At 44.2% G+C, this 18556-nt stretch overlaps 1 protein-coding gene across 4 annotated transcripts in view; it reads left to right on the forward strand.

Annotated features, from left to right (window-relative positions):
• The window catches only part of VMP1 (vacuole membrane protein 1), a 143904-nt gene that overhangs the window by 20617 nt on the left and 104731 nt on the right, over window positions 1–18556 (forward strand). For all 4 annotated transcript variants that reach the window (XM_055001392.1, XM_055001390.1, XM_055001389.1 and 1 more), the window contains 3 exons: window positions 10586–10687; window positions 12812–12947; window positions 17079–17169. In XM_055001392.1, coding sequence (XP_054857367.1) covers window positions 10612–10687; window positions 12812–12947; window positions 17079–17169 — 303 coding nt within the window. In that variant the 5' untranslated portion in view covers window positions 10586–10611. The remainder of the gene's footprint in view (window positions 1–10585; window positions 10688–12811; window positions 12948–17078; window positions 17170–18556) is intronic.

The raw sequence follows: 18556 nt of genomic DNA on the forward strand, positions 1-18556 counted from the left end.
GTGAAGTAAAAGCTGCACTCAAAGCAATTGGGAGAAACAAAGCACCTGACGTAGATGGAATACCAATAGAGCTATTTCAAGCTACAGAAAATCTTAACAAGAATCCATCAAAATCTTAACAAGAATCTTTCAACAAATATGGAAAACAAAACAATAGCCAACATATTGGAAACGCTCAGTCTACATTCCAATTCCAAGAAAAGGGGATGCCAAAGAGTGCAGAAGCTATCAGACAATCATGTTAATTTCCCATGCGAACAAAGTGTGACGCTCAAAATTCTACAGCAAAGACTCTTACCGAATGTTAAATGAGAAATGCCAGGTGTTGAAGCAGGATTCAGAAAAGGAAGAGGCACTAGAGAGCATATTGCAAATCACCCTGTGTTTTATGGATTACAGCAAAGCTTTTGATTATGTGGATCATGAAAAGCTATGAATAGTGCTAAAAGAAATGGGGGTGCTACAGCATCTGGTTGTTCCGATGCGCAACCTGTACTCTGGACAAGAGGCTACTGTTAGGACAGAATGGTTTCCAATTGGCAAGGATGCATATTATCTCCCTACCCGTTCAAACTCTCTGCAGAGCATGTCATAAGGAAAGCTGGACTAGATCTAGAAGAAGGTGGAGTGAAAATTGGTGGAAGAAACATTAATAATTTGAGACATGCAGATGACATTACTGGCAAAAAATAGTGGAGACTTGAATCGACTTACTGATGAAGGTTAAAGGAGAAAGCGCCAAAGCAGGATTACATCTGAATATCAAGATGACTACTGAGGAATTACACAGTTTTAAAGTTGACAATGAGGAAATTGAAATTGTTCAAGATTATCTATTCCTTGGCTCAATCATCAACCCAATGGGAGACAGCAACCAAGAAATCAGAAGAAGATTGAGACTTGGAAGAGCAGCTGTGAGGGACTAGAAAAGATCCTTAAAGATGTCTCTCTGGGGACCACGATCAAGATAATCCAAACCAAGGCTTTTTTTCAACGGGAACGTGGTGGAACAAAGTTCTGGCACCTCTTGAAAATGGTCACATGGCCAGTGGCCACGCCCCCTGATCTCCAGACAGAGGGGAGTTGCGATTGCCTCTAGGTCAGGGGGCGGGGCCACTGGCCATGTGACCATTTTCACCAAGGGTGATTTAAACTTTAAAAAACTTTCCCCTTGTTCCAGCTGACCCAAAGTGACGTCATTGTGCGGTCCTGAGTTCCACCATCTCTTTTCCCAGAAAAAAAGCCCTGATCCAAACTATGGTATTCCCCGTTACTAAGGATGTGAAAGTTGGACAATGAAGAAAACTGGCAGGAAAAAAATGGATTCATTTGAAATGTGGTGCTGGAAGAGAGTTTTGCTGGTACATTTTGGTGGTCTTTTATTCATAGGGTTGCCATAGATTAGAACCGACTTGACGACTCATAACACACAGAATTTAAAAGTGTAAATGTTTTAGTTTTCTATAAGAAAAATTGCAAATATACTCAAGACAGTATACTCAACAGTCAAAAGTTACAGATTTCTGTACCCTATTCTGCCTTAGCACATGTTTCTTAATTTTTGCCACCTGATAGTTAGGAAAAATAAACATTGATATTAAAAACCAATTATGTAGTAAACAAAAGAAAGTAGACTCACTCTCATATGTAGGGCTAACAGCATCTTCAGATATTGAAAACCTATTAACCTTTATACTGTTGAAAACAGTGAAGTTTTGGGGGGCGTGGCGTCGGCACCGAGAGGAATGGACGCCTAAAGCCAGAGCTCCGGTTCAATTCCACCCCTAAACCCCGATAAGCACATCAAAAACGTTCTACACAACTTAGTATGAAGGGTAAGCAAGATCTTACTGCAAAGAAGCCCAACTCTAAGGCGGCGAAAAATTTGCAGAGCTATTTCCCAGCTTCGCAAGCAGAAGGTACGGAGGGGGAGATAGAGGGAACGAGTGCAAACATGGCGGCCGCGATGATGAATGCTGAGGCGCGAAAAACTCAGACGGTTTCCTATGACCCAGCACTAAAAGCCCTACTGCTAGACATCGAATCGAGCTTTTCTAACAAAATCTCCCATCTAATGGAACCACTATCACAACAATTAACTGACCTTAAGATAGTGATGGACTCTGTGGTCGCTAAATCGGATCAGGCTCTTACCCAGACTGCGGCTTTAAGGGAGGACGTCCACTCCCTACAATCAGAACAAGATCGTGTCCACTATAAGATCCTGGACATGGAGATTCAGCTGCGGGGTGCTAATTTGAAGTTTAGGGGGATAGAGGAAAATGTGGCCGTGGATGCAGACCTGGCCGTTTTTTTGGCGGGCTGGCTGATGACGGAGCTAAAGCTGGAGGAAACCCATGCATTGACTATATTCAAAGCTTATCGAGTGGGCCCCAGAAATCCAGATAAGAGGCGGGGACCTAGAGATGTGGTGGCCGTCTTTGCCGACTGGAGGCTGAGGAAAAAAACGCTTGAGGTGGCGAGGGCGCGAAAATTCCTCTCCTACAATGGAGCGCGAATCAGCGTCTATACAGACCTACCGGCCGAGATTTTGGAGCGACGACGACAACTCCGACAGATAACTGAGGAACTCAGAAATGCCCAAATAGAATACAGCTGGACCCGGTATTCTGCATTGAGAGTCTCGTTGAAGGGCATACAGCACCCGATCTCTACTCCCGAGGAAGGCCTCCGGTTTCTACGTGAGCTAGGCATAGAGGTCGCCATGGAGACGGAGGCCAGCTCTCAGAAAAGAAAACGACCGCTGCCCATGTCTCCTCAGAAGAATAATAAAATACCGGTCCGGGACACTTGAAGCTCTGACTGGTAGGACTTATGACCAGAATATGTTGTGTTGGAACGTCCCAATCTTACTTAATTTACTCGTGGGTAGGGGTGGTTGGGGTGGGATTGAAGGGATTGCTTCTTTATTAGCCCCTTACACAAACAGTCCTCCGTTCTGTTTATTTACAGCAACCTCGTTGCAGAGATTTCTCGCGAGGCTGCTGAGGACTGTGTAGCACCTTAGTTTCTATTTCTCTATTGGAGACGGTTGCTTTAGAGAAATATTAGATCTTGTGATAATTATATAAATACACTCTTCAAGTTCTTCCTGGAAAATAAGTAACAAGACGCTGAGTGCTCGTTGTATATAGTTTAGTACGGTAGTTAAGGCAAGTTAGTGATTTAATATTAAAAGGTGCGCCCCTTGGGTTGATCCACTTCTACATAAAGTAATAAAGAGAAATCTTAATTAATTACTACCTTCTTGATTGGCATATCAGATACTCGGAACTCCTTGCAGCTTGATCCGACGTTAGTAAAGGGGGGGAGGTAGCGAAGCAATCTATACACCAGTCACAACTTGCAGTTTTACCCACTGACTATCTGCTTGCTCCTTACTGCATTGGGCAGAGGTAAGGGCAAGAATTAATTAATCATTTATTACAAGTCTGGGGACAGTTGGTTTAAAGGAGTATAAATAGTGAGTTAATTGAATATATCTACACTTTCAAGCTTTTACCAAAAACAACATTAAAGTGCTGCGTGCTTATTGTATATAACTTTGTTAAGGTAGTTAGGCAAATTAGTAATTTAGTGCTAGGAGGTGCATCCATCAATTCAATCTACTCCTCCATAAGGTAACAAACAGACATCTTAATTAATTGATTCTTGATTGATTAGCAAATTGTACACTTGGAATTAATTGCAGTTTGATCCATCCATAATCAGAGAGAGAAGGTAACATAGCAAACCACAAGCAACTTAGTGATTTAAGGTTAAGAGGTACATCTATTAATTTGGTCTACTCCTACATACGGTAATAATAAGAAATTTTAATTAATTGGTACTTACTTGATTGTAACTTGATTATCATATACCTGGAATTAATTGCTGTTTGATCCATCCATAATCGGAGAGGGGAGGTAGCATAGCAGACTACAAGCTTATCACAACTGTCAGTTTTGTCCACTGACAGTCTGCTTGCTTCCCATCATATTTTGAAAGGGTAAGGGCGGAAGTCGATTAATTATTTATTGAAAATTACCAACATAGTAGATTAACTTACGCTTGCTATACATTTCATTGCATTTGTGTTTTGTGATACGATTTCTCGTTCCTTTCCAATGAATTTGTTGCATGATTGCCTTCAAAGTGATGAAATTTGATTGCTTAATTAATTAACACCAGACAGTGATTTATTTACCTGAATCTTATTGCATTTACGTATTGACCCTTTCTTTGGTGCTTAGATCATTTCAGCCATCTCATTCATATCTATTATAAACTACTGAGGCAAGAGCCCTTACACGCCTGCTAGCGGTCTCTATACTTGCACTTTTGGTTCTGCAATACCAGTACATTTCACTTCAAAGACCAATTCTGATACTCTACTTTTACCCATTCTATAATGGCCTCACAACCACATGTCCATATTGTCTCGCAAAATGTGAGGGGTTTAAACAACCTGGTGAAGAGAAGGAGAGTTCTGACCAGCCTGGCGAAACTAAATGTAGATGTAGCCCTGATCCAAGAAACACACCTCCATGCATCCTATGAGGCGGAGCTTAAGGCCCCATGGATAAAATTGCAATTCCACGCAAAAGGCTCCTCCAAATCCCGCGGGGTGGCAATCTTACTAGCAAACAGGGTCCAATTTGAACACAAAGCCACCCTACGGGACCCTAGAGGCAGGTTTTTATTCATAAAGGGGCACTTCAATGGACAATTGCTTACACTGGCATCTGTCTATGCGCCCAACACGCAGCAACTGGAGTTCACGGAAGAAATCCTCCGAAAATTAGAGGCATTCCAGGAGGGATCAGTAATTGTGGGAGGGGACTTCAATTATGTAGCACACTATGACCTAGATAAATCCTCATTTCCCCGCAACAATGCACCTCGAGTGCCAAGAAGGCCTAAGAACCCTAATCGTGACACACAGATGCTCACGCTATTTACTCGGTTCCACTTAGTGGACATATGGAGGGAGATGAACAAACTGGCCAAAGATTACACATACTACTCCCCACGCCATGACGTATACACCAGGATCGACTATATCCTGGTGTCCCCAGATTTGAGAGACAGAGTACTACTCTCCAGCATAGGAGACATAAGCTATTCGGATCATGCTTGGGTAACGTGCAAATTATCCCTAGATAGGCCCTACGAAAGGGAGAGGCATTGGACGTTCCAGAAAAACCTCATACTTAATGAGAACAATGTCCTACAAATTGAACGAGATATCACCCAATATCTCAAAGATAACCAAACAGGCACGACATCCTCCCAAACGGTGTGGGACGCTCTTAAGGCGGTACTAAGGGGACAACTGATCGCTCTCTCTGCCTCTCTAAATAAGAAGAAAAAACTCCAAAAACAACTCATAATGGATAAAATCCACCAATTGGAACGCTTACACAAGGATAGAGGCAGCAAAAAAACCTATAAACAGCTGCTCCATGAGCGCAAAGCTCTGGAGTCACTTGAAACGTCCCAAATTCAAAAGAACATCTTATATTTAAAGCAAAAGTACTGGAACCACTCTCCTAGGACCCTACGTTATCTGTCCTGGAAGGTCAAGGAGAAGAGAATAAATAGGCACGTCAGACTCATAAAAAACGACAAGGGACAAACGTTCACTAAATCTCCCGAAATATTGGATGTATTTACAAAATTTTACACAAATTTATATACTTCCTCCAGGCCAGATAAAATGTCAATTAGGAACTATCTGTCAACCCATAAGAACATTAAAAAACTGGCAGCGGAACATAGCCAATTAATGGATACCCCAATCACCGCCGCAGAACTGCTGGAATCCATTAAGAATTTAAAGAGCAATAAGGCATCTGGGCCGGATGGCTATCCGGCCGAATTCTATAAAAAGTTTGCTTTGGTATTAATCCCGCCCCTGTTATCGGCCTGTAATGAGGTGCATAAATTGGGGACCTTACCTGGAACCTGGGCTGAGGCAGTCATCGCCATGATCCCCAAGGAAGGCAAAGACCCCTCTAACCCCGGTTCGTATAGACCGATTTCTTTGCTGAATGTCGATTATAAAATCTTTACCTCAATATATGCACGACGCTTCAATTCTTTCATTGGAAATTATATTTGTACAGATCAGATAGGCTTTATCCCCAATAGGGACATCTCCGACAACATTTATAAGGCGCTGAACATTTTAACATTCAGTAGACACAGCAAATTACAAACCACACTCCTCTCCTTGGATGTCGAAAAAGCTTTTGACACCCTGGAGGTCCCGTACCTGCAGATGCTCCTTTCCCACATGAAGTTCGGCCCCAACTTCCTACAAACAATTAAAGCGATATACGCAGGCCCCAAGGCAAGAATCAAACTTAATGACTTAGCGTCCGATCCCTTCACTCTACACCGAGGCACGCGCCAAGGGTGTCCCCTTTCCCCCATCCTTTTCGCCCTCGCGATAGAGCCCTTAGCAGAGGAGATAAGAACCAATGAAGGGATTCGAGGCATTGAAATAGACAAACGTACTTACAAAATATGCTTATTCGCTGATGACATCTTGCTGTTTCTTACGTGCCCACTTGTTTCCCTAAAGGCTCTGGCAATTGTTCTTGCTCACTTTGGGTGTATATCGGGGTTGAGGATAAACCAAGCCAAATCCACCATCCTATCAGTGAATCTCCCAGAGGAGACGTGTAACGACATAAAACGGCAATTTAAATACCAGTGGGCCAAATCACACCTCCGATATCTGGGCATAAATATCCCTCCCAACCCAGCCCAGCTACTCCAGGTAAACCACGTCCAAAAGATGAAAGAAATCAAACACCTCCTGCTCAAATGGAACAAGCAAAACCTGGCATGGTATGAAAGATACCATTTGATAAAATCCTTCGTCCTCCCAAAATTGACATTTTTGTATAGAACAATTCCAATTGAAATCCCTAGCAAAATTCTGAGCCAATGGCAGACGGCATTAAATCGATTCTTGTGGCAGAATAAGCGCCCTAGGATTGCCTTCAAAGTTTTGTGCGCCCCTAAAACAGCAGGGGGCTTTAACTACCCAAATATAGGGCTCTATTCTGATGCAGCCAGATTGACAGACATCCTCCAGATATTACTCCCCTCTGGACACTCTGATTGGATAAACATAGTGGGCACCTTTTCCCAGCCAAAAACGTTGCGAGAGACTTTCTGGTCTACCCCAAGTTTGCGTCCTCCCTCCATATATCAAAATATGTTCCTTGCTGCACTGCTGAAGCTTTGGGACAGACATAAACATTCCCTTCTCCCGGCCATATCCCGCTTTTCAGTGCTCACATCACATAAGGGCATGCCTCGCCAGCATAATATAACCGCACTGCGCTCCTGGGATGACCTGCGGGACTTGAGGTTGTTGGACATAGCCACCAAGGATGGTATCATAAGCAGAGTAGACTTGAACAACAACCTGGGCAGGGAAGTCCCCTGGTTTTTCTACCTGCAACTGCGATATCTTCTGCACGAATTGAATATAAAAAGCGTAATGACTAAACCACCAACTAAATTTGAAACACTTCTGGACTCCCACTCATTTAACCGTAAAGGTCTCCTGTCAAGACTATATCTCACCCTGCTTGATACCAAACCCCTAAACACTGAAGCGCTGCTCAATAAATGGCAACAGGACTGTGGGATAGAACTCACACGAGAAGATAGAGAGCATGTTTGGCACTCTGCATTGCTTAACTCCCCTGTCACCAATGTGCGCCTCCAAACCTATAAGATTATCCACAGGTGGTACCTTACTCCCCAAAAGCTGGCGAAAATATATCCCAGCAGGTCTCCACTCTGCTGGAAAAAATGCGGGGAGCAGGGTACGTTCCTACACTGCTGGTGGGAGTGTAAAAGTGTTGCTGCTTTCTGGAAGGCGGTTCTCCAGGAAATTTCCCGTATCACGACTTATGTGATACCCCCAAGCCCGGGACTTGTCTTCTTGGATCTTTGGGGAGACCTAGATATTCCCCATCTGCGGAAGGCATTGGTCAGAACTCTCCTAGCAGCTGCAAAGGCTGCAATTGCACTCAGGTGGAAATCGCGATTCCCTCCCACTCTTGACATATGGTATAGAGTGGTGTGGGACCACCTTATGATGGAAAAGATCACAGACAGAATTCGAGCATTGCATAACCCCTCCAAACCTACACAATTTTACGCACAATGGTACCCTTTCCTGGAATTTTTATCTCAGAATGAATGGCTGATCTCTAAGCTACCTCACTACGCGATTATAAACCCCGAAATTTGAAATATGGATTTACTCTGCGACATAATGGATGTGCCTGTACATGATTCTCCCGATGCTGTTATAATTAGCTTGCTTAACACTGTATTAGACTCCTGTTGATTATGTATAATATTTGCACACTTGAATATTGCCAACTGTTAGTGTTTTGATGTTTATGTATTGTTGTATCCGAACATTGTTACGTATGATGTCATCTTTTTTCTACGCATTTACTGTTGATCTTGTTACTTGTTACACTTTCAATAAAATTTTTTTGAAACTAAAAAAAAAAAAAAAAAAAAAAAACAGTGAAGTTTTAAATGTATTATCATTAAACACACAGTATTTGGTGCCCAAAAGTGTTGTCAAGTTATAGCTGACTTCGGACGACCGCTGCTGGGGTTGTCAGCACAAGAGACTAACAGAGGTGGTTTGCCGTTACCGTCTTCATAGCAATCCTGGTCTTCTTTGGAAGTCTCCCATCCAAGTACTGACCAGGGTTGACCTTCCTTGGTTTTCGAGATCTGACAAGCTCAGGTTTGCCAGGGCTGCCCAGGTCAGGGCAAATATGTGGTGTATCGTCGCCAAATTTATCCACATTTAAACACATATCTTTAAGAATATGTGTTGTAAGTCTAAAATCCAATGTTGTAGATTGTTTATATAAATGTTCATACTATACATTTTGAGTAAACCATTGGGGTGGATCCTACCCTTATCCTACCGCTTTACTGAGCAAAGTCGGAAGAGCCACGAACATTGTAGGAAGGCTTCCATTAGAGGAAGAGCTACTTAGGCTGGAGGAAGGCTTCTTGAAGGATAATTGACTCCACCCATAGTCCTAAGAAGCATTTCACTCATTCCAAAAAAGAAAATAGTTCACAGGAATTTTTCTCCAAAATTTTCCAGTTTTTCCAATTGAAAAATGCCTGTAGGAAAAAGTCTGGCACCCCCACCCTGGGCCTTCCAACCTCTAGTTGGCACCAAGTAACCTTTGCCTCCCTTCTGGGAAGTCTGGACGTGGCTCTGCCTTTATAAAGGGTGTCTCTATACCTCCCTTTCAGGGGGCAGGACTTTTCTCAGCAAAGTAAACTTACCTTAAACCAATGTAATCTTGGGGGAACCAGTTTGGTGTAGTGGTTAGGAGCGGCAGGACTGTAATCTGGAGAACTGGGTTTGATTCCCCGCTCCTCCGCTTGAAGCCAGCTGGGTGACCTTGGGACTGTCATAGCCTCTAGGAGCTCTCTCAGCCCCACCCACCTCACAGGACATTTGTTGTTGTGGGGATAATAATGGCATAGTTTATAAACTACTCTGAGTGTGCATTAAGTTGTCCAGAAGGGTAGTATATAAATTGATGATGATGATGATGTTAATGTTAACCAGGCAGCAATCGTTAACAGTGGTAATATATTCTGTCCTGTTGAGTCTGAGAAGCACCTTTAACAAGTCTTGGTGGATGCTTTATAGCCCTTCTTCAGGCTTCGAAACATATTTTTTTTGAGAGAGAGAAATTCAAAACATTTCTAATACACAAATAAAACAAGGTTCCACTTGTAACCTTTAGATGGCATAAACATGTGTGTGTGTGTGTGTGTAGGAGGATTAATGAACTTAAGCTTTGTTTTCCTTATTAATATTTTACAATAATATTTTCATATATCTGCTTCCATGACGGATATAACTAGGACTGCCAACCTCATGGTGGAGCCTGGAGATCCCCTGGATTATAGTTAATCTCCAAGTGAAGGGATCAGTTCCTAGGGATGCCAGCCTCCAGGTGGTGTCTGGAAATCTCCTGGAATTACAACGGATCTCCAGGCCACAGAGATCAGTTCCCCTGGAGAAAAGGGCTGCTTTGGAGGGTGGACTCTGTGGCATTATGCCATGCTGAGGTCCTTTCCCTCCCCAAACCCTGCACTCTCCAGGCTTCACCCTCAAAATCTCCAGGTATTTTCCATCCTGGAACTGGCAACCCTATCAGTTCGCCTGAAGAAAATGGCAGCTTTGGAGAGTTGGAGTCCGCAAGCTCCACCCCCAGAATTTCCAAGAGTTTTCCAATTCAGGGTTAGCAACCCTGGCTCTAATCTTGTCCCTTTTGCCTCCCATATAAATTAAACCAGGGATTCTTGAGAGTTGTGCCTGAGTGGAAAGGCTCCCTCTGGTGGCTACTATGAGCAACAGGTTGCCTGTTTGAACGTGCTTAGACCTGGTGGAATTAACGCCACGGGATAGTAGACCTGAACCAGCTTGTACAGATGTTTGTTTGTTTTTTGCTGTTCTGCCTAATTGCTTTTTGTGCCTCTCTGTGTGTTTTGGTGTTAGGTCCCCCAAGGTGACTGATCTATGAAATGGCAGAAAATGGAACAGATTGTGACCAGAGGCGCGTAAGAATGAGCAAAGAACAGCACAATGGGAACTTTACAGGTAAGTCGATGCAGAGGCCTTTCCTTTTTGACAGGGTGCTTGCAGTGCATGTAGATGCTGTGTCTTTACTGCGAAAGCATGCTAGGCTCTGCACACTTAGAGGCAGTGTCCAGGGCTTGTATCCAAAAAGCCACACGCATCTGGCACTCTTGGGTTATCAGCAGTTGAGTGTCTGCTGTTCCTGATGGTACCTGCCCCCCACCCAAAAGTTTTGCCCCAGTTCTTCCTTCTCATTGCAGCCTTCTGTGCCCTGTGGCATTTAGCCCCGGGGGCTCCCATTATCTCCACTTGTATCCTATTGGGGTGGTCACAGAAGGCTGCAGTGCAGAGGCCAATGAGAAGAGATATCCATTGCCACATGCACCTTCAGCTTGCACAATGGTAGAATCCTGCCATTGCACCGTAAACCTCATTTAGAATGAGTGACCAGCTAAGCAAAGGTTGTGTGAACAGTGACTCCCCAGGGCTAGTAATTTATTTTCATTTACAATCCGCCTGTCTCACTGGGACTCAAAGCAGAACACATGTACAGTAGAACTGTTTTGCCAATCAATAAGCCGATTAGAAAAATATAACATTTGAATCATGGCAGTGTTTGAATCTAATAGATTCCTAGTAAAACAACATGATGCAGTGGGGCTGGGATTGAAGAACTGGGAGGGGGGACACTTGCTCCCTAATGGAAGTCACCCCCTGAGATGACCCATTACATCACAGCTCCCAGCTCTACAAGAGTGCCTTCTTGAACAACTACGTTTTGCACATTTTGTGTAATAATAGAAGCACCAGAGGCTTTTCTAATAGCCTTGGGCAGATCGTTCCACAATGTGGGAGCCCTCGAAGAGAATGCCCATGAATTGGCAGTTGCTAATGGTTAGGGAATTTTGGGGTAGCCCCCGATTTCCCATTCAAAACTTATTGATCCGAGCTGCCCAAAGCCTTTGAGAAAATCCTTCTTACACTCCGTTTTGCATTTCCATTCCTGCAATTGTTTTTATAACATTAAAACTTTGAGGCCATGGGGGAAAAGGGGCACAGCGAGTTTGCTTCCACTATACACTGAAGGTTATATCCGGAGATATTTAGCTCCGCCCTAGGTATCCTTTCCCAATTATGTTTTGAAATTAACGGTGCCATCCAAGAAGGTTATTCTTACTGTGTTCCTTTTAATTCCTGGCTATGACTTGCCAGTCTACACCATTCAGAAGATCACGTACCTCGACTTGATTGTTTGTAAGAACTGGCAGTTTGTTTACAGATCTGTATGAGATCTTATAAACTATATACAATTTTTCCGTATTGATTGAAAGGTATAAAATACAGGTGCTGATGCTTTCCTGTATACATTCAGTTAACAAATTGACTGCCTCAAGGCTTATTGCTAAATAAACCTTTTTACTTTTGTGATCACCAAGTTTAAATGCCTTGAGTTATTTCTCAGACGAGTAGTGTAGTGGGGAAATCTACAATTGGCTAAGGGTGTTGGTTTATTTCCCGCAGTACCAATTTTTATCTGTTTGCAGGCACCTTCAGAAGGCTTTGCTTGGATGAGCAAAGCTGTTGCTGCTGAAGTAACAGACTTCAGAGGCATCCAGCAATCTCCCAAGAGCAGATGACGGCAATGCTACCCAGAGGGAGGGGGCTGTTTATTTAAAACACTTTTATGCCGTCTTACTACACAAACAGGGTCCCCAAGGCAGCACATATAAAAACATTAAAAAGATTTGAACATTAAAACATTAAAAATAATATATAAAACCAGGGCTTTTTTTCAGCTGGAATGTGGTGGAGTGGAGTTCCGGCACCTCTTGAAAATGGTCACATGGCTGGTGGCCCCGCCCCCTGATCTCCAGACAGAGGGGAGTTTAGATTCAGACAGAGGGGAGTTAGATCTAAACTCCCCTCTGTCTGGAAATCGGGGGCGGGGCCACCAGCCATGTGACCATTTTCTACCAGGGCAACCCACTGAGTTCCACCACCTCTTTTCCCAGAAAAAAAGCCCTGTATAAAACAATTCAATGAGAACACAAACCAAACAAAGAAGTCTTCGCTTTTCTGGGGGTAGGGGATACTGTTGTTGTTTCCCATAATATTTCTCCCCTTTTTCCTCCTCTCCATTTGCAGAGCCCTTTTCATCAAATGAACAGAAGCAAAAAGAACGAGAAGAACGGCAGAGTATTGTACTCTGGAGGAAGCCTCTCATTACCGTGCAGTATTTTTTCCTGGAAATGCTAATAAACTTGAAAGAATGGACCATAAAGTAAAGATACCTCCTCTTAGTTTTTCCTACTTGAGTCGGTGGGGAGGGGCTTCCAAAGGACATGAGGGTGGCTGCAGTGAAGAGCCAAAGTTTGCCCCTGCCGCCCATAGCCTCCCTCCACAGTGCCCCCTTTTAATGTTTATCTAAGAAGTTACATGCTTTTTTGTAGTCTGTTTGGCTGTGGTACCTCTGCAGTGTTCTGCAGTTTCGGGTGCCCGTTTGCTTAGGCTGCTTTTCTCTCCCCCTCTTCTCCTTTAGAGGCCTTCAGTTTTGTGTGTCCTGTTCCCTTTCTTCTTGGGAGGGTTGTGTACACCCAACATCCCAAATGAGCACTGCCCATTTTTTAAATCGCTTCAGTCCTGAGTTTGTCCTTTGCCAACTAGCTGTCTTTGAGTCTCTCTACATGAGACGTCTGACATGTGAAGAACACGTGTCAGGAGATGCAGTGGTAGCCAAGGAGGGTAGTTTAAAATGACAGAGCCGGCGGCAGGGCAAAGGCATTGCTATACACTGGAGCTGTGTGAAGGGGCTGTGAAATGCCAGAAGGGAAACTTCAGCCCATTATAACCTCTCCAGGTCCAAGCCTGGCTCTAGAAGGCAGCTCCAGCCCATTTCCATTCCTCACTGCCCTCTGGTTGCGATCCCACCCAGTTTTAGACTGGAGAGGTGAAAGTGACAGAGCCTCAGGGGAGGTGAAGATGAAATTAACAAACCCTCTGAAGAGCAATCTTTGCCTGCTCTGTCTTTTTAAACTATGCTTCTCGGCTAACATTGTGTCTCCCTACACTTGACGAACACGTGCCGAGGCCTCTTGTGTAGAGAGACTCTGTCAGTAAGAGTCTTTGTTTAATTTAATTTGAATATTCCTACACCTGCTTTGTAGTTCCAAAGTTCACATTAGGAATGCAGTATGAGAAATCATATAAAATGTCATAAAACAGCAATCAATTTCTTTAAAAAGCAATCAGACGAAGCAAGGGGAGCGCTAGTTCTCACCATTGATGTGAACTTTGTTCAAAGGCCACCTGGAACAGGGATTTCTTCACCTCTCTCTGGGAGGCGAGTACAGTTGCTTCCAGTTCACTGGAAAGGGCCTTGAGAGTATCCCAGCCAGTCGTGCCTCAGATGCCTGGCTCCCACAGGAAGGCTCCATCCATCAGTCTTTCCTTTAAAAAAAAAATTAATAATTTTCATAAATTTATTATTGTTGGTTTTGCTGGTGTACTGAGTATCTTGATGGCTTTCAGTGCGTGTGTCTAAACCCATTCATCAAAACCACGAGTCCCCAAATTTGTTGATCCTGTGGGCACCTTTGGAATTGCGAGAGTGGTGGGCATAATGCTGAACCTGTTGCCCAGTTGATTGGCAGCAGGGTGAAGTAGAAGGAGCTTCTCCTAGTCAGGGTGGGCGGGCGCCAATGGGCACATCAGCACTCTCAGGCACTGTGTTGCGGATCACTGATCTAATGCTCACTGGAATTTTCTTTCTCAGTGGTGTGAAATTCCATGATGCATGGAAACAAATCAGGTATCTAAATAATTGGGTCTCTAAAACATTCCTTAAGGGCTTTGAATGGGGTGGGGTGGAGGGACTGCTGCTGCTAAGGCTGGGTAGGAGGTCAGATGTTTGTTAACACGGCTTTAAAAACTGAACTGTTTTCCCTCTCAGGGCAAAGTTCAGGATTATGTGAAACTTGTGTTCGTATCAGCCAAGAGGATTTTGTTTCTTACCTGGCTGTCTCCTTCAATAACTGATAATATCTTAATCCAAACAGTTATGTGCAATTTTGGGCAGAATGGGTTAGGATTCAGCTAGCAGGCAGATCTGGTTAATAAAGGAACACCTGCAAACTTTAAACTCATCGTGTTGTGGTTCTGGTCCAGTGGAATCTCTTCTGATAATGCCTCTCCTATTTAGCAGGCAGAGAGCCCTGACCCAAATCCTCACAGGGTCCCCTCTTCCAGAGGCTCCACCAGACAGGCAGCCTGTTCCCTTAATTTACTTCCCTTCATCCAGCTACTTCCCAGGGCTATTGGAGAAAGGGGACTTAAAAGTTTATTTATATATGCTGCTACCATTTACTTAAACTTGATCCATTTAACGTGGCCAGTATTTCATGAGCAATATCTGACTCTAGTCGTCGTCTTCACCTGCTCACCTCCACCACCCTAACTATCAAGATGTCTCTGGAGGTGCCTTGTGCTTTCGGCTGTCAAAATTAGTAAATAGGATTTTTATGACATTTTAAATGGTTTATCATAACTAGTTTGTGCTTTTAACTTTGAATTGTTAGCCACCTGGGCAGGGTGGCTGGGAAGGAGGCCTAGAAATATTCCTCCCTGTACTTGCACAACCCTTTCAAACAACTGTCAGTGCTGGTAACCCTTGCAGCATCTGGTGGCGGTGAGTTCCATAGGTGAATTCTGCATTGTATGGGAAACCGTTTCCTTTAATTCATTACTGAGCCAATTGCATGCCACAAGCTGTCTGGGCAAACAGTGATGTAATACTTCTTGGTCAGATGGTATAAGGATTTGGGTATGATTTTCAGTGAGGTGGTAAGCCTGTGTCTTGGCTTTACCACTTCAGAGTTCGTTCTCCTTGAGAATACACTTTTATACGGAAAACTTAGCATGTCAAGGAACAGAGCCCTGTTCTAGACTTCTCCCTCCTATGCCAGTTTTCTATGTGCAATGATTTTATTTTTATTCCTTATGGCATGGGATCTAAGGTGGCACATCCTAGGCACAAATTTAGTTCCTGCGTGGAGAACAAGGCTTTAGTCATGATACGGCTTGTGCCACACTTGCCAAAGACATTGGCCAGCAGTGTTTCTTTTTTGGACAACCCTATGGGATTGCCTCTATTTATTTTAGCTTAAACTTTCCAGAGCAGGTAAGGAAAAGTTAGGAACAGGTGCCTTTTAAGGCATTATATTGAGATGGAGCTGCATGCTTCTTCTGTGAATAGTCTCAAAGCTCATACATAAGCCCATTCCAAAAGGCCATGCTTATTTGGGTTTTTTGGGGGGAGGGAGGAGTATTAAATTTTGTTGGTACAACTTAGATGGAGCATGGTCAAAACACAAGCTAGTAAATTTTATGTTGCGCAGTACAGGTACTGTCTGACCATGCTATGGTTTTGCTGCTTGATGCGTTTACATTGCCTGGTTCAAGATGGCGTTAGGGTGGCACCAAGAGGGCTGTGACAATGCAGGGGAGGCAGGATATTTTTTTTTTTTGCCCTAAAGTCGCAGCCGACTTACGGTGACCCCATAGGGTTTTCAAGGCAAGAGACATTCAGAGGCAGTTTGTCACTGCCTGCTTCTACGTAGCTACCCTGGACTTGCTTGGTGGCCTCCCATCCAGTACTAAGCATGGCTGACCCTGCACAGCTTCCAAGATCTGGCGAGATCAAGCTAGTCTGGGCCCTGGAGGTCAAGGTGAGAGACATGATATGGATGATTAAAACTCTGAACAGTACAGAGGTAGACAAACAAGCGTTTATCTCCCTCTCATATAATACTAGAATTTGAAAAGGATTGGCAGCGCAAGATAAAAGAAGCCCCTTCTTCACATAATGCGTAATTAAGAGCAAGAGTCCCGTAACACCTAGAAGACTAACAAAATTTGTGGTAGACATGTGAGACTCAGGAAAACTCATCCCCTACCACAAATGTTGTGAGTCTTATAGGTGCTACTGGACTCTTGCTCTTTTCTACTGCTACAGACAGCCTAACACAGCTACCCATCTTGATCTAAATGCATGATTAACTTAGAGTTTGTCAGGCCAAACACCCCCTCCTTGTACAGAGGCCGTATACTCCCTAGTTACGGGTGCTGGGGGCAAACTTAATAAAGGCCACAGTCCCCTTCACGCCCAGCCTGTGAGCTTCGTAGGAGCAGTGGGGTTGTGTGGAAACTACTGAGTTTAGCCTAATCCTTCAGAGTTGCTCTTCTGTTCTCTGCCACTTACGATACCCGGGTTTGGGTCAACACAGGTGAAGAAGTGGTGGGAGGGGGAAGTACTGGTATGATCAAGCATTAAGATGGACTTCGGGAGCTGATGGCGATTGCATGGTCTTTTTCCAGCCCTGCACATTTCAAAACAATTCTTCTTTCCCTCCTCCAGGTTGTGGCACCGTCGAAGTATCGTGGCGTCTCTTTTGTTGCTACTTGTGGTTCTTATGTCTGCGTATTATATTGAAGGAGCACATCAACAGGTAATCCTGATGCCTAGGGCAGATCTAAGGCCTTCTAAATGCCCAAAGTGCCTTCCGTCCATCTTGTGGCGATCTTGACACCAGTTAGAAGGTGCACAAATGTGTTCACCCATAACTGAACACGTTTCTTCCGGTAACAGTTCTCTGCTCTTCTCTAGGTTTAGGAGGCTATCAGGAAATCTCTCTTACCTCACCCTTTTGCCTCACTGTTCTTCAGGCCTTTTTGCAACAAGGACAAACTCATCCCACCTTCTCGAAATCATAGCTGGGGATGAAGGAGAAGGGAGTGTTTGGGTCTACAGTCATACAGAGTCAGAAGTATTCAGGCCTCTTCTAGTATCATCTCTGTTTCTAGACTCTCACTCCCCTCCTCCAGGGGTAAAGCACAATTTTTGCTGACTATACAGTCTGTGCAAAATGTGTGGACTGCTGAGAGCAACCCTGTATGGTGGACCATCATTGTTCCCAGAACGGAGGCTGGGGGCAAGTGGTTTGTCCCAGGTCAGTGAGTGTGTTTGTGGCGTTCGAGTCAGGGACTTTGGCCGAGCCTCTTAGTCATTAAGTACTCTAGATACAAAGGGAATCGCTTTAACGTGAATCTGTGGTTTTTAGTCTGCAGTATCCCACGTTTCACCAGAGCTAAGTCCTTCCCAAAGAGCTCACACGCTAAGGGCCGCTTTCCAGATTCTATGGTGCTGCAGCGCATCCCAGTTCCTGATAGGGAGGTAGTAGGGTGAACTTGGTGCTGAAAACTACCGTATGAAAAATTCCACCCAGTTATCAAGGAAAAGCAGGAGGAGGTATAATTGTCAATGCTTTGATTACAGAAACGGTTGACAATAATGGTTTGGAAAGATGCTTTAAAGCAGGGATGACTTAACTACCCTCTTTTGCGGGCTACCTGTTGGTTAGTGTTAAGCACTAGCACCTACCAGTGTTGTAGAATAGTATTGTACCCACAGGGGGGTTCTTAACAGCGGAGGCATCCAGCAAACGTGTGTGGAGAGGACTGGAGAACGGGCTCTGCTCAAGGGATTAGAAGTGGATCTAGGCCTACTTCCTGCATTTTTTTGGTGTGAATTCCAGGAACTTACACCAGAAATTGGCTTCTCTGCTTGTAACACTACAGTATGAAACATAAGTCTTGGGGAGTTACCGTAGGCTCTTCATAGTCTCCATGCTCCACATTAGGCATCATACCAATAGTTAGGGAAGCAATGCTTGTAGCCAGGGGTTGACCTACCAGTGTTTGGTCCTGTCTACCTTCCAGTAGTGGGGGGGGGGGGTGTTATGTGGTCCATCTGCCCCTACGTGCCGGGGAGTTAGAGTTTACCAACCCGCACCTCTGCCCTCTTTCCCCCCTGTGCATGGTGTGCAGGGAAGGGGA

Source organism: Eublepharis macularius, chromosome 17 (genome assembly GCF_028583425.1).
Source record: "Eublepharis macularius isolate TG4126 chromosome 17, MPM_Emac_v1.0, whole genome shotgun sequence".
Taxonomy (NCBI): Eukaryota; Metazoa; Chordata; class Lepidosauria; order Squamata; family Eublepharidae; genus Eublepharis; species Eublepharis macularius.